At 37.7% G+C, this 13053-nt stretch overlaps 1 protein-coding gene across 2 annotated transcripts in view; it reads left to right on the top strand.

The window, feature by feature from the left end:
• The window catches only part of EPB41L4A (erythrocyte membrane protein band 4.1 like 4A), a 134820-nt gene that overhangs the window by 61437 nt on the left and 60330 nt on the right, over nucleotides 1-13053 (top strand). For both annotated transcript variants that reach the window (XM_040541487.1, XM_040541486.1), the window contains exons 3-6: nucleotides 64-115; nucleotides 1029-1107; nucleotides 4995-5092; nucleotides 8064-8184. In XM_040541487.1, the coding sequence (XP_040397421.1) occupies nucleotides 64-115; nucleotides 1029-1107; nucleotides 4995-5092; nucleotides 8064-8184 (350 nt within the window). The remainder of the gene's footprint in view (nucleotides 1-63; nucleotides 116-1028; nucleotides 1108-4994; nucleotides 5093-8063; nucleotides 8185-13053) is intronic.

Genomic DNA, 13053 nt, shown 5'->3' with positions numbered 1-13053 from the left:
AACTGCAATTACTCTTTCTTAATTTTCCATGTAAGTGACTAATTTCCATCATCTGTCTCACAGTACTGGCTGGACCCTGCAAAGACCCTTGCTGAACATAAGGAGCTGATAAACAGTAAGTATTTAATTCAAACTTAAAGAAGTTATCTGAAAGTGAAGTAACAGAGGCAATATTCCACAGATACAACCTGTCCAACATCTGTGTTCTAGTCACAACAGTTTGATAGTCCATGAACTAGTTTATTGCTACGGTTCATAGCTGTATCAAAATTTCACACAGATTGAACATGCCGTCATTTTACAATAACTCGTGTAATTAGTGTCCAAAGATTTCTGTGTAATTAAATTTTACTTTAGAATAATAAATGGTGCTATCCTTAACTTGTACAGTTAGTTTCACAGTAGCTGTGAGACCTCTCCCATCCTGTACCTTACCATAACCAAGTTAGATTCCATTTTTCTTGTGAAAGTAAAAGTAGTGTCTCACACTGATAGTAGGGCATCTGCTCATGCTGCCACTCTACACGTAACACAGATGTAACATCTGTTACTTGTATTATAATTAAATAATATAAAAAGATTATTTTAACAAAAGTTTGGAGACCTTCTATAAAAAATAAAAAATATGTGAAAAGTGGAACATACGTGGAATAAGTGTGGCTGTAAGAATCATGGTCCTGAGTTAACTGAATCTTTCTGGAGAATAGTATTTTTAAAAGGTGAAATAGGAAAGATTTTCCAAGTATTTGTTAATTAAAGTGGCACATAATTAAAGCTGCTCCATAAGATGATCCGAAATGCTCAAGTGATTAGTATTTGTTAATAAAAATACTTTTCTTAGCTTTTTTCTTTCCTTCTGTAGTGAGTACAGCTTTGCTGTGTGGAAGTGGTAGGTTTTTTTGCTGATTTCAAGTTTCATGAAATATTTAGATAGGCTTCTTTGTAGCTGCTTTGTTGCAGCCGGTAACAATTTGTAACAACTTCCAGTTCGTAACAATTCACTTTCGCACTTTTTTATTTCTCTGCAGCTGGACCCCCATATACTTTGTATTTTGGCATTAAATTCTATGCAGAGGATCCATGTAAACTTAAAGAAGAAATAACAAGGTACAGTATTTGGTTGAGAATGTGGTTTTGTTTTCAGGGTAGCAGTCTCTTCAGGTGAATATTGTTATAGTGTGGCAGGGTTGGTTTTTGCTTGAACATCTGGGTATCTTTGCTTCAACATGTATGAGAAGAGAATTATGACTAACCTCACAACTATTTTGGAAGACCAGGATGAAAAGGTACTCCTTGCTGCATCAGAAAACATGGGCACTTGGTGTGCTTTTTTTTTTCTTTTTCTTTTTTTTAAAGGACTAAATTGCCCTATCTGTACATGTATTGTGCTATTTGTATGTATATGTATAAGGTTAGAGTTTACTTGGATTTCTAAATACAAATACAGGTAATTCTTTATTGGTCATAGCTTAAATTCCAACTGTTTTTCAAGAGGATTTGTCTTGGTCTTTCTAAAAATATGTGAAGGAAATTGAAGAGCTGCATGCTTTTGAATCTTTTAACCAAGCTTGGCCTCTACAAAAATGAGGATGCACACAATATGTATTCAGACGTGTTCACATGCCTGTGTGCACACACACTCACGCACACTTGCTTGACCTCTCACAGACAGGGTTTTCTGTTTGCTTTGTTTATGAAAGATCTTAGACAATTAGCTCATGTTCAAAAAGAATTTTGATAGCTAGGTGGTCAAAATTAGTGTGCTGACTTGCATTAATAAATGCCAAAACATTTCTTTTGATGCCCTAGGAATATGACACATGAGAATTCATTAGAATAAACACAGGCTTTTCAATTTATACTAGTCAGAGGTGGCAGTTTTTGCAGCATAGGCAGAATATTTGTCTTGTATCAGGATGAGATTTTTTTCCATGCTGCCACTGTAGGAACAGAATTCTTCAACATAACAGGACTGATACTAGCCTGATAAAAACAATAAATACTGTGACTTTGCAGCTGAAAGTGTGTAAGCTGGCCACAGTATTAATGCCTCTCTGCTGTGAAAGTTTGTTGTAGTTCTCCTGTACTTTTCCAGACCACTTTCAACCCTGCTCACAGGGGAAGAAAGATGGTCCTGGGGGTGGAGCTTTGGCCACAAATTGATTGCTATTCGAGATGCATGTGGATTTCTGTCTGTGAAATGACTGGGTAAATTTTCAAAAAGCGTTTCTGTTTTTCTTTGTTTGTCATAAGATCAATCAACAATTCACACTGCTAATTAGATGTGCAAATGTAGTCACCCAATATAGTGTGGAGTGACTGGTAAGCCTCCATTTGTGTCTGAACAGTGTTTGGTCACGCAAAATTTGCGCCTCAGAAGGTACAGAGAAAAGGCACAAGAAAATGGTTCATTTATGTCTGTGCTCTTCAACAGAGCCTGATTAAGATAGCCAAATGCCATCAACATTTCTGAGCATTTATTCCCGTAGACTTCTAAACATTGGAAGGGAGGTATGGCTTTTCAGAAAAAATACAACACTAAAACTGCACTCTTATGCTTAAGGCGGACTAAAGGCCCTCTTTTTCTTTATAATAGTAATTTTCTGCCAAAGTGCATAATTCCAGTGATGCGCTAGCCATGTTTCTTTGGAGCATGTATTTGTTATTTTAATGGATATGAGTGTGGAGTCTGTTATGAGATGTTAATGATCTGTGGCATTACATGATTACTATTTGCAAATAATGAACACCTGTCAAATTTGCTTCCCATCAAAATCTAATTTTAGCTTGTAGGCAAAAGCTAATGCTGAGGTGGTACCTATTAACATTATTGGATGAGTTTGCTAGAATGAACTAGTGCTTAGGCACTATTATGTGCACGTGACAAACATGACAGCGCAGAAGGTGAGAGTGCTTTAGCAACAAGTTTGGACAAAAGGCCTGGTTCTGTGAGGAGCTTACCTGCTTCAGTGAGAATTGAGATCTTCACTTCGTATAAGTTGCTCAAGCAATTAATAGTTCTTGACACTGACTGTTGGTTTTTTTTTGGCAGTTTCTTGCTCAGTTTTACTTTGAGACAACACTATGAGAATGCATAACTATAGATTGCTGCGACATGAAACAGACATTGATAGCATCATCTGTTCTGAAGCTGCATTGTAGGGCTGCAGAAGTGCTAGCAGAAAGATGAGTGCATATCAGAAATACATTTCATGTTAAAAGGAAGATTCTCAGTGCTCCACAGTAAATATAAAATCTTCTTAGTTATCATCGTCAGTCATACAGGGATAATTTGTCTCAATGGGACTGTTGGGCATTAGCTAGAATCAGTACTGAGGTATTGCTTAGATAGAGAAAACACTTAGAGTGTATGTACTTCGTGTTTTCTAACACTGCCAAAAAAAAAAAAAAATCCAAAAAAAATGTTATTCAGCTTCGTGGCCCTTAGAGGTGGAGAATATTAACCATTTTTTTGATGATGGGCATTCTTGCTGTAATGTCTGGCCCTGCACAAATGGTAGGGTATCATTAATCAGAAAGAAATTAGTATCCTTAAACAGAGGCTCATCTGGGCTGATAAAGTCTAGTAATTTTGAATGGATCTTAAATGATTTTGTGGATCAACTGTCACATCACTTGCAGTTTGCAAACTTCCCTGAGATCAGGATAGCTGCTCTTTGAACTTACAGAGCGTTTCAAGGTGCTTTCATAAGTAACCTGTGCTAAAACAGAATGAAAGTTAGTTGCAGTGTAGCTAAATGTAGATCAAACTGAATTGGTGAGTAGTAAGAAAGCCATATGCACCTGTAGATGACCATTTTTTTTTATTTAAGAAGTTAACTTTTCAGTGTTGCTTTTGTATGAAGCTGGTGCAAGACATCTGTTTAAGATGGTGTGAAATGCTGTGTAAATCTGTTGCAGGAAAAACACACAAAGCCTATTGTATAAAAGGATATCCTATAATGAGTTCCAAATGGGAGTTCCAAAACCAAGCAGATCCTTTGTATGATTGCATGTTTTCTTCTGTATTACTTTTCCTTTTTTTTAATGTTGTTTCACTGTAAGTGCAGCATTTGAAAAACAGGGGAAGTTGTGGCAAATGTAGATACTTGTGTTCAAAGGGCATGATATCTGAGTAATTTGTCCGACATGCTGAATAGGCGCACTAGAGGCTGACGAAGCAGCTTGTAAGGTGTTTGGTTTGCATTTGAGGTAATGGCAGAAAGTAAAAGGACACTACCTACTTAAATGTCATCAGTTAAAAATACTCTTTTAAAACTTTAGTATTACCTTGATTTCTCTGTCTTATGTTGCTGATTTGAAATTTGGTGTGGATTCTCTTTGAGGCCTGCATATGTGCTTCATCAAGTGTAGAAGTCGATTATGATTTTGAAAATTGCATTTTAGCTTTGCCCTGTCTGTTCCAAGGCAAGGAGTCCCCCGTGCTGACAGATATGAAGAGCTGTTGATTATATGCTCACCCGTTTTTTCACAAGGGATTGGACTCAATGAAATCCGCTGTTTCTTCCACTAGACTTGTTTTTCTGGTATCAGAGGAAACCTTTGAGTCAAGAGATGTTGAATAACCAGTTCTTCCGAATGGTGATCCACTGATCAGTTTTAAACTGTGGCCATTTGATAGATTTCTTACACTTTTTTTCTGGTTCCTAGCCCTCTTCCCAACTTCCTGACTGCTCTATGAAAGTCTAAAGAGAAAGATTACATTTTTGTGAGAAAATTATTTTTATCTACATGATGCAAGCAGATGGGAAAACTGCAGAGTTCTCCCTTACCTGTGTTCTTTCACTAGGTTAACCTTAGTTGTTATTTAAAGGTCAAAAGGAGAAAAGTAATTCAGATGTAAATACAGTTTTTGACTGTCACATAGTTATGCTGTGTGGTGTGTCATCAGTGAAATGGAAGATGATGAAACATTACATGGTGCATCAGACCCAATATTGAAATAATAGTTTTGTGTTCTCTCTGTGTTTTAGGTATCAGTTTTTCTTGCAGGTCAAGCAAGACATCTTACAGGGCCGCTTGCCTTGCCCAGTCAACACTGCAGCACAGCTGGGAGCATATGTAATTCAGTGTAAGTTCCTCTGGCCATCTGCAAGCTTCTCTTTGTTACTTCTGTATTATGATTCATTTTAAGTGTTACTTGAGGACTTTACTAACAATTTTGGCACCCATTTCAGAACAGAACAAAGCTAATGCAATTGATTTCAGCTACAGAACTGTAAAGAGATGAACATTCTGAACATATTACATGGAAATCATTTAGAAACTAACACAAAAAGAAACTTGGAAGCCAGTCTGCTGACTATACCAAAGACTCTTCACTTTGCTTAGGGATACCTTATTTTGTACTTTCAACCTTATGACTTTACATAGCATATGGAGTATGTCAAAAGCACGTCTTCTTCCTGTGGTGTATTTTTTACTTCATCACAAGGCTTACAAATTTGATGGGGTATTGGCAGCCTCCAGCCACAAAGTATGTCAAATAAAAGAATCTTTCAAAATTATGTTATGTCAATATGAATATGCCTCTGCTTGAAGGGAGGATATGTTTTGACCCGAAGTGGAGAATTTTAATCTACCTGTCATTTTTCTGCATTCAGTGGATGTTATATCCTGTGCATTTGATGGAACTAACAGTCATTTAGAAAGGAGCTGTCTGTCTACCAGCTAGCTATTCCTTTCACACTGCAATTCAAGCTCATTATTCAAATACAGTCAGTAACAAAAAATCGTATGATGAGCCACACTGGAACCTGAGTCTATAACTTGTTAAATTTATATCTCTTGTGTGTGATTTGTAGTAAGCAAAGATTATTTGCATTACTGGTACTCCAAATGTGACTCAACACTTAGTACAGCATTAAAAAATGGTCCTCCTTTCATTTCCATTTCAGAATAAAAAGGCAGAATAAAATAGCTTGTATATGAAATGTGAGTAGGCAGTATGCAAAATTTCACAGTGTATTACACGCATTGTGGAAAAGCTAAAATTTCATGCAGTTTTTGTTTTTGTAAAATTATTTTTAACTAACTTTTTACCATATAAGAAAAGTGACATGTCATTCTCTGAAAAAACTGTTTGCAATGTACTTCTCATATTACTGGCATATATGCCTTCCCTGAAACCATACTGCATGTGTGAAGCATCTTGTTTGTATGATTCTAATCTCAGATATACTATTGGAAAAAAATGAGGAAGCTCATGTGAGAGAGGTAAGTTAAAGTATGACAAAGATTAGATACTGTGGGTTAAATATAGTCCTGGCACCAGTAAATGTACATTCCTATTGACTCTCTAAAAAGCTTACCATATTCATTTATTTATTGCTGTTATTATTTAGGGCTTCCAAGTGTTTAATTTATGACATTGATATTAATATATCAATTATTATTATTAATATTAATTGACAACTGAGAAACATTCATGTCAGATACTTAAAATAACAACTTAATGCATTAGCACTGAGGTCAGTGGTTTCTCTGAGTCGTGTGCCAGCCTCTGTTTCTTTCTTTTCCAAACCAAGATGGTTTTCCTTTTGTGGAAATTCGGTAATGGCTGAGAACCTGCTTCTGTAAGGGAGCCATTGGAGCTAGCAGCTGCCAGGCTTAGGAGGAGCCCAGGGGACATGGTCTCCCAGAGTCCTCTGGCCAAATCCTGCTCCAGCCACAGGCCCTGCTTGCACCATTCAGGTCGTGCCTGGGTGTCATCTCTGGTGTCTGTGCAGAACCTGTCCATAGCACATCAATTATTTTCCCCCTTTCATGGCAAAGACTGCAGACTATTACAGTGGTGATGGTGCAAAAATCACCATGGCACGGTTTGCAGAATATACCAGTTCTGGGTTTTATTCTGAAATTTTTCCCATTGGCAAAACTGAAGATTTTGCTGTTGTAGTTGTCCTGCTGTTCCTGTTACATGCAAGAACCATATTGTTTTTGTGGAGATATTTTGAGAAACATCTCAGCACCTCTACTGAGCAGATCACTTTCTTGATCTAGAAACTGTTAAAATCTAGAAACAAATGTGAGCTATGAGATGACTCTTTTTCTTCATGGCTCCTGTAACCTCCATTTGGCTGTTTTTTGCTTCAGTGGAGACTGGATAGAAACCTTCAGTGAAGGTTTTCTCATAGAAGCCCAATTTATGTGGCTTTTACCCAGTTTATAGAAAAACATGGAAATATTAATTTCATGAGGTTTTCTCAGATAGATATGAATACAAAGATCAACAGAAGAGAGTTCTGAAAAAGGTACATGTGTATTTAATAATTGTACAGCAATGTGTAAATTAATCTGAGCAATGTATGTGAATTCAAGGTTGTTTCAAAGAAAATTATATTGCCTACTCATTGATTTTTTTTCCTTTAGAAAAATTAAATTAGAAAATTATTTTGATTTTAAAAATGAATTTCGTGTTCAGAGAATATATTGGTATTTTATTGAAGACTGAAGTCTTGTATTTCCTTACAAGAAATGATGCTTACCTGTAGAAGAGCCTACTTCCAGGCACTTTGGGATATTTGTCTCCATACCCATTCCCATGCTGACATTTCCATTAAAAGTCCTAGCACCAGTATGGATCAGTTCTGTCTTTAATGTTACAGCATATCATGGGGGCATAGATATTCCAAAAAACTAGGCTTTGCTTCTCCACCTGTTTTACATATGCTGCCAAAAAACATATGGCATCAAAGTTCAGCTTTGCTGGCTTGATGAGATCAGATCTAGTCCTGTAGAAGTGGTAGATTTCCTGTCAAAACTTCTAGCTCTTTGAACCTTCCGTTTCTCTTAAAAAATGATTGAAGACATGCTTGCTTGCTTTTATATGGGCTATTATGTACAGTTCTATATATAAACCGAAGGTTATTTTCTACTTTTCTTCTAAGGAAAGATAGACTTCTGAATTTTTAACTGATTGCATAGTCAATTTACAGTCACTTGGAAAGAGGTAGATTAGCACAAATAGGTGTATTAGATAACACATTTTTTGGTTAACATAAAACATTGAGTGTGTAACCTTTTTTCTCTTTGTACTGCAGCTGAGCTGGGAGACTATGACCCTTATAAGCACACTGCAGGTTACGTCTCAGAGTACCGCTTTGTTCCAGACCAGAAAGAAGAGTTGGAAGATGCCATAGAACGGATTCACAAAACTCTGATGTAAGAATTCAGTACTGTTGGGAGCTTTGCAGGTAAAATCGGGTTCAGAGATGCTTGGTAGGTAGGAAAAGGGAGCACCTTGTTGTGCAGAGTGGATGTCTGCAGCTCAAGAAAAGAGCACAGAGCATCCAGTTGTGTCACTCAGGAACAGAAAACATTTTCCATAGTTGGAGTTGTTATTTTAGAAACTGAATAAGAAAATGATTGGAAATAGGATATTTATCAGGCCTTGGTGTTGATGTTTCTGAACCAGCAGTTTTAATAGCACTCCAATTTCCTCTTAGTTTGTAGTGCAAGAGAATGAAATCAAAATCTTTTGGCATCTTTGAGTCCAGTTCCTTGTTCCAGGTCAGGTTTCCTGCATAATTTCGGACAAGTTGCTTACTATGCACATGCCTCAGTCTGCTGTCTGTAAAATGGGTATAATAATATTTCTTTTCATAGTACTGCCCTGTGTATTCAAATAATGAACTGTTAGGACAAAAACACGTTTAATGTAATAATGTGCAGAACTTAGTACAATGAAGGCTCTGTTTTCTTGCCAGATCCTTAGCTGGGGTAATGAAGGAGTGCATGTAGCAACCTGCATGAATCTTTGTAGCAGCAGCTCACATTGCAGGAGGTACCAGGAAAGCAGTTTGTATGCCCACGGTTTAAGTGATAAAGTCAGTTGCAACATCTGCATGAATTAAAGAGTCAGTTTTGTTTTACAAGCATAAAGTCCTTTCATTTTATTAACCAACATATCTTATGTAAAACGTATTGGCAGTGGCCAACGTAATAGATTCTACAGTAAGGAAGAATGTATGATTCATAAGAAAAAAAGCATCACCTAGAAACAGTCATTAGGCAGCGCTGAGTAACTCAGGGAATTTGTAGTGCTCGTCTGGAGACAAAAAGCAAACAAATACCAAAACTTTACATGAAACCTTCATGTAGTGGGAACAGAGGATATCTGGTGGGCCTCAGAGGAATTTTGATTTAAACTGAACCAGGCACTACAGAAGTTTGCAGACCTCAAAAATGTACCTGAAAACATTTCTTTCATATGAGAAGGAGCTGAGAAAGCAGAAATAAGATAGACTTATGGTATCTGGCAACAGCAACTGTTGAAGAGATTGTAGGAGGAGAATGTTACGGTTACTGGAGACAGGACAAAGGAGAAACAAAGAGATCTGAAATAGATATATCAGCAGACCTGAGAGATTCATGCAATCCCAACTTAACCTTGGTAAAAGTTGGAAAAGAGATTAATTCTGTGAGACTGCAAAGCTTCAGTTCTCCATCTTCCATGTACTGGAACAATAATCACCTTGGACATGAAACGTACAAGATTGAAATATGGACATGAAACATACAAGATCTTTGACATACTGGGTAATCTCTGCCTGATGGTGGGCCCAAAGTTGCTGCTTTGGCCGTCAGTTGATTATCTGTCAGACTGCAATTTGTGCATAAAATATCTCTTGATTACTTGTAGTATGAAGCCAAACTACAAGAAGGACAACTAGGAGATGCACTGCATTGCCAAACAGATAAAGAGAGCAAGATAAGAACTAGCATCCTTTGGCCTCATTAATTCTGTAGGTGCTTCGGAGAGAAACAACAACTGCCACCATAGAGAGGGAAAATATAGCAGTCTCATGTGGAAGTTGGAGAAAAGAACGTAATTTCCAGTAAAGAATTTGTGGAAAGCAGTGCCAGAAAGTTACCCTGTACAAATATAGCTTAAATGCTACATACACATGCAGCAGGTCTGAAAACACTCTTCTTAAAGAGAAAGTTTAACTCTACACTGTCTCTAGACATACAAAAAATATTTAGAAAAAAAAAGCAAAAAACAAAACACAACAAAAACGACACTGTAGTTCAGAGCCACTTTCTGTCCCACTTGCTTTTTTTCAGAAATAGCATTCTACATATGGAACACTTTCATTGAGATTAGTTTTAGGCAGAAGTCCTCTTGGTGTCTGAGTACTAGAGGCAGAACCAGCGGTCACTGCATAAAAGCACTATAAATCAGAGAGACTTGGCTTCCCAACCTGCCAATATTAGACCACAATGCCTTCAAAAATGCAAAATGTAAAACTGGTTTTGAAAATAAAACATATGAAAGAAGTTCAACTGTACATAAACCCAAAATAAACATTTACTTGCTTATCTCCAACTTCATGTTCCTGGTAAGTGTAAAGAAGCTTGTTCTAACAAGTCCAAGTTAGGTGCAATTGTGATATAACCATTTATTAACATGAGAGCAGTAAGAAACATTTTATGAATATGTTCATCATACCCTTTGTCAAAATCATGTAGAGATAATCAGAACTAGCCATCTTGTATGTAGATCTAGATTTCTTGATTCTCTTGCTATAATAAAGCTACAATCTGGATAAAGGTTAATTAATTCCTTGCCTGTAGTTTTACATGTTAGTGTTATTTGTGCCTTGTTTAATGATAATAGCTATTATCTGCATAATATATTATGCAGAGACGCAGCTGTTTTCTTTGAAAAATTCTGTTGTAATTGGAGTTTGTGCCAGTCGCCACATTGACTTGAGTTTTCCTTTTTAAAGGAAGAGAGTCTCTTGTTCAGTAATTATTTATGTATGGTTGCCTGTCTGCTCTATATTAACTGATGCATTACAGAGAACCTTACTATAGGTCTTTTGTGAAGTAAAAAATACTGTTTTGTTTTCTTTTTTTCTGTTCTAGAAAATGGAAACTGAGGCACAGAAAGTTTGTTTGGTTCAACATCACAGGGGTTGTGTTTGAGAACTAAAAGTTGGGATAAATTCCTATGTATCAGGCCACTTCATTCCTGTCTCTTAAGTTTCTGTAGTCATTAATGTAATAAATCAGATCAAAACCCATTTGCCTCAAAAGTTTGTAGCCTTGAAACGGAAATTCAGAAGCTAGGGAAACTGTGGTTGTAGAGTGAGAGCTGCCTTAAAAATAGTGTTTTGTATGGTTTTTCATTGACCTCTCTGATACTCTTTCGTTACTGGCCACAGTTAGGTCTCAGGGATTCAGAAGCATCAGAAAACAGAGTGAAACTGAGGTGTACACGCACTGCTGGTTCAGCACTGCCAGCATTGACTTCTGTGTGCTAGTGAGACCATAGGGCTAGAGGGAATGGCCTCAAGTTGATCCAGGGGAGGTTCAGGTTAGAAATTAGGAGGCATTTCTTCTCAGAAAGAGCAGTCAGGCACTGGGACAGGTTGCCCAGGGAAGTGTTGGAGCCACCATCCCTGGGGGTGTTTAAGGAAAGGTTGGACCTGGTGCTTAGGGACATGGTTTAGTGGGTGACATTGGTGGTAGGGAGATGGTTGGACCAGATGATCTTGGAGGTCTTTTTCAACCCTTATGATCCTGTTATTTGGTTATGAATTTTGAAGCTGGACTGGGCTCAGAACGTATCCCCAGTTGTCTTGTCTACCAGAGACATTTTAGGGATGGATTGATGATGTAGAGATCTAGAAAGAGCTTCTTTATCTTGAGTCCAGCATGGAAATGTTTTTCCAAGACCGCTGTGGCACTGCATATACCTTGCTCCTGTTAGTTATGTCCAGAGAAACTGGTTTTGGTTGCAGATTCTCCCTCAATTTTTATGTGGCACCCTAGATATTCAGGAATTCATTAAGGGTAAAGTTTCTGAAACGTTTCTTCATCAAGTTTTTGCAACCTGTTTACTGTGATTGTTGTCCCACATGTAAGCCAACATGACAATCACAAGGTCAAATAGCAGGGTGAGGTGAGCTAATGTCATGCACGTCAGGAAGAGCGAGCAGTGGCTTAAGGGCTCGTGCATGAGGAAGCAGACTCTCTTGGTGCCGGAGGAGGGATATGAACCCCCACTGCAAAAGAGAGTTGGCCCTCTGACATTGCCTACTCCAGAGTGCAGCAGGTCTGGGACTAACTGATACTTGGCAAGTCAGCTTTTGGTGTATTTTCAATTAATGTTGTCAGTGGGGCATAACGGAAGCTAAAATGCTCGTGATAGTTTTGAGAGTAGCTTTTGACATTGTTTAGAGCTGTTGGTGGCACTCAGGTGCTCTCTATCCAGTGGAAGGAGTGGTGCGTTTCACCTGCATGGTTGTTACGTTGCCTGCTCTACCATCACCAACTGCAAAGGGTGTTTTAGTTTTGGGGTATATGGGGAAGATGTGTGGTGCTGGGGAGGGATTGTGTTTTCATATGTGATAAAAAAGAAACAGATAGCCTTGTAATGGTGGGAACAGTTACAGTCCCTGACCTTCTCTTCTCCCCTCCACATTGTGTCTTCTCCATCTGCATTTGGGAGGATGTAGCCATCTTTTTTTTTTTTTTTTTAGAAGCTCCAGCACATATCTTCACTTCCTTTAATATCTTTGCAAATACACTTCCTTGTAAATCACATATAATTTTGAAAATAATTATACACGTGCACATTTATTTAACATTTTAGCTTTTCAAAGGTGAGGATCAATGTTTTTCTAAGTGTAATCGGTAAGGAAACACTAACAGGACACTTAAATTGCTGTTGGATTCTAGCACCAGTTCATCAATGGGGTAGTTCACATTGCTCAGTACTGATAACGTGCCTGGGAACTCAATAAAACAATAGTGCTTTGGTGAACATTTTGCTTCCATTTTTGAGAGAGCTACCAGAAAGATTTAAAAAATCAATCTATGGAGTAAATTTTTATAGCAGAAGTGGATAAAAAACATATGCCAGATTTGACAATGCTGACATGCTGAATAGCGAGTGTTCTGTGTATTCTGAATACAGAGATGAGCCATAGATGAGAAGTCCAGCTCTTGAAGGATGGGATTTCTGTTGCAAGCTTCAGGTGGTTGTGGATTAACCCTGGCAGGCAGCTAAGCACCACACAA

This window comes from Cygnus olor, chromosome Z, assembly GCF_009769625.2.
Source record: "Cygnus olor isolate bCygOlo1 chromosome Z, bCygOlo1.pri.v2, whole genome shotgun sequence".
In the NCBI taxonomy this organism is placed as follows: domain Eukaryota; kingdom Metazoa; phylum Chordata; class Aves; order Anseriformes; family Anatidae; genus Cygnus; species Cygnus olor.
Note: the sequence above shows the minus strand (reverse complement) of the source record. Positions and strands in the feature narration are given on the sequence as shown.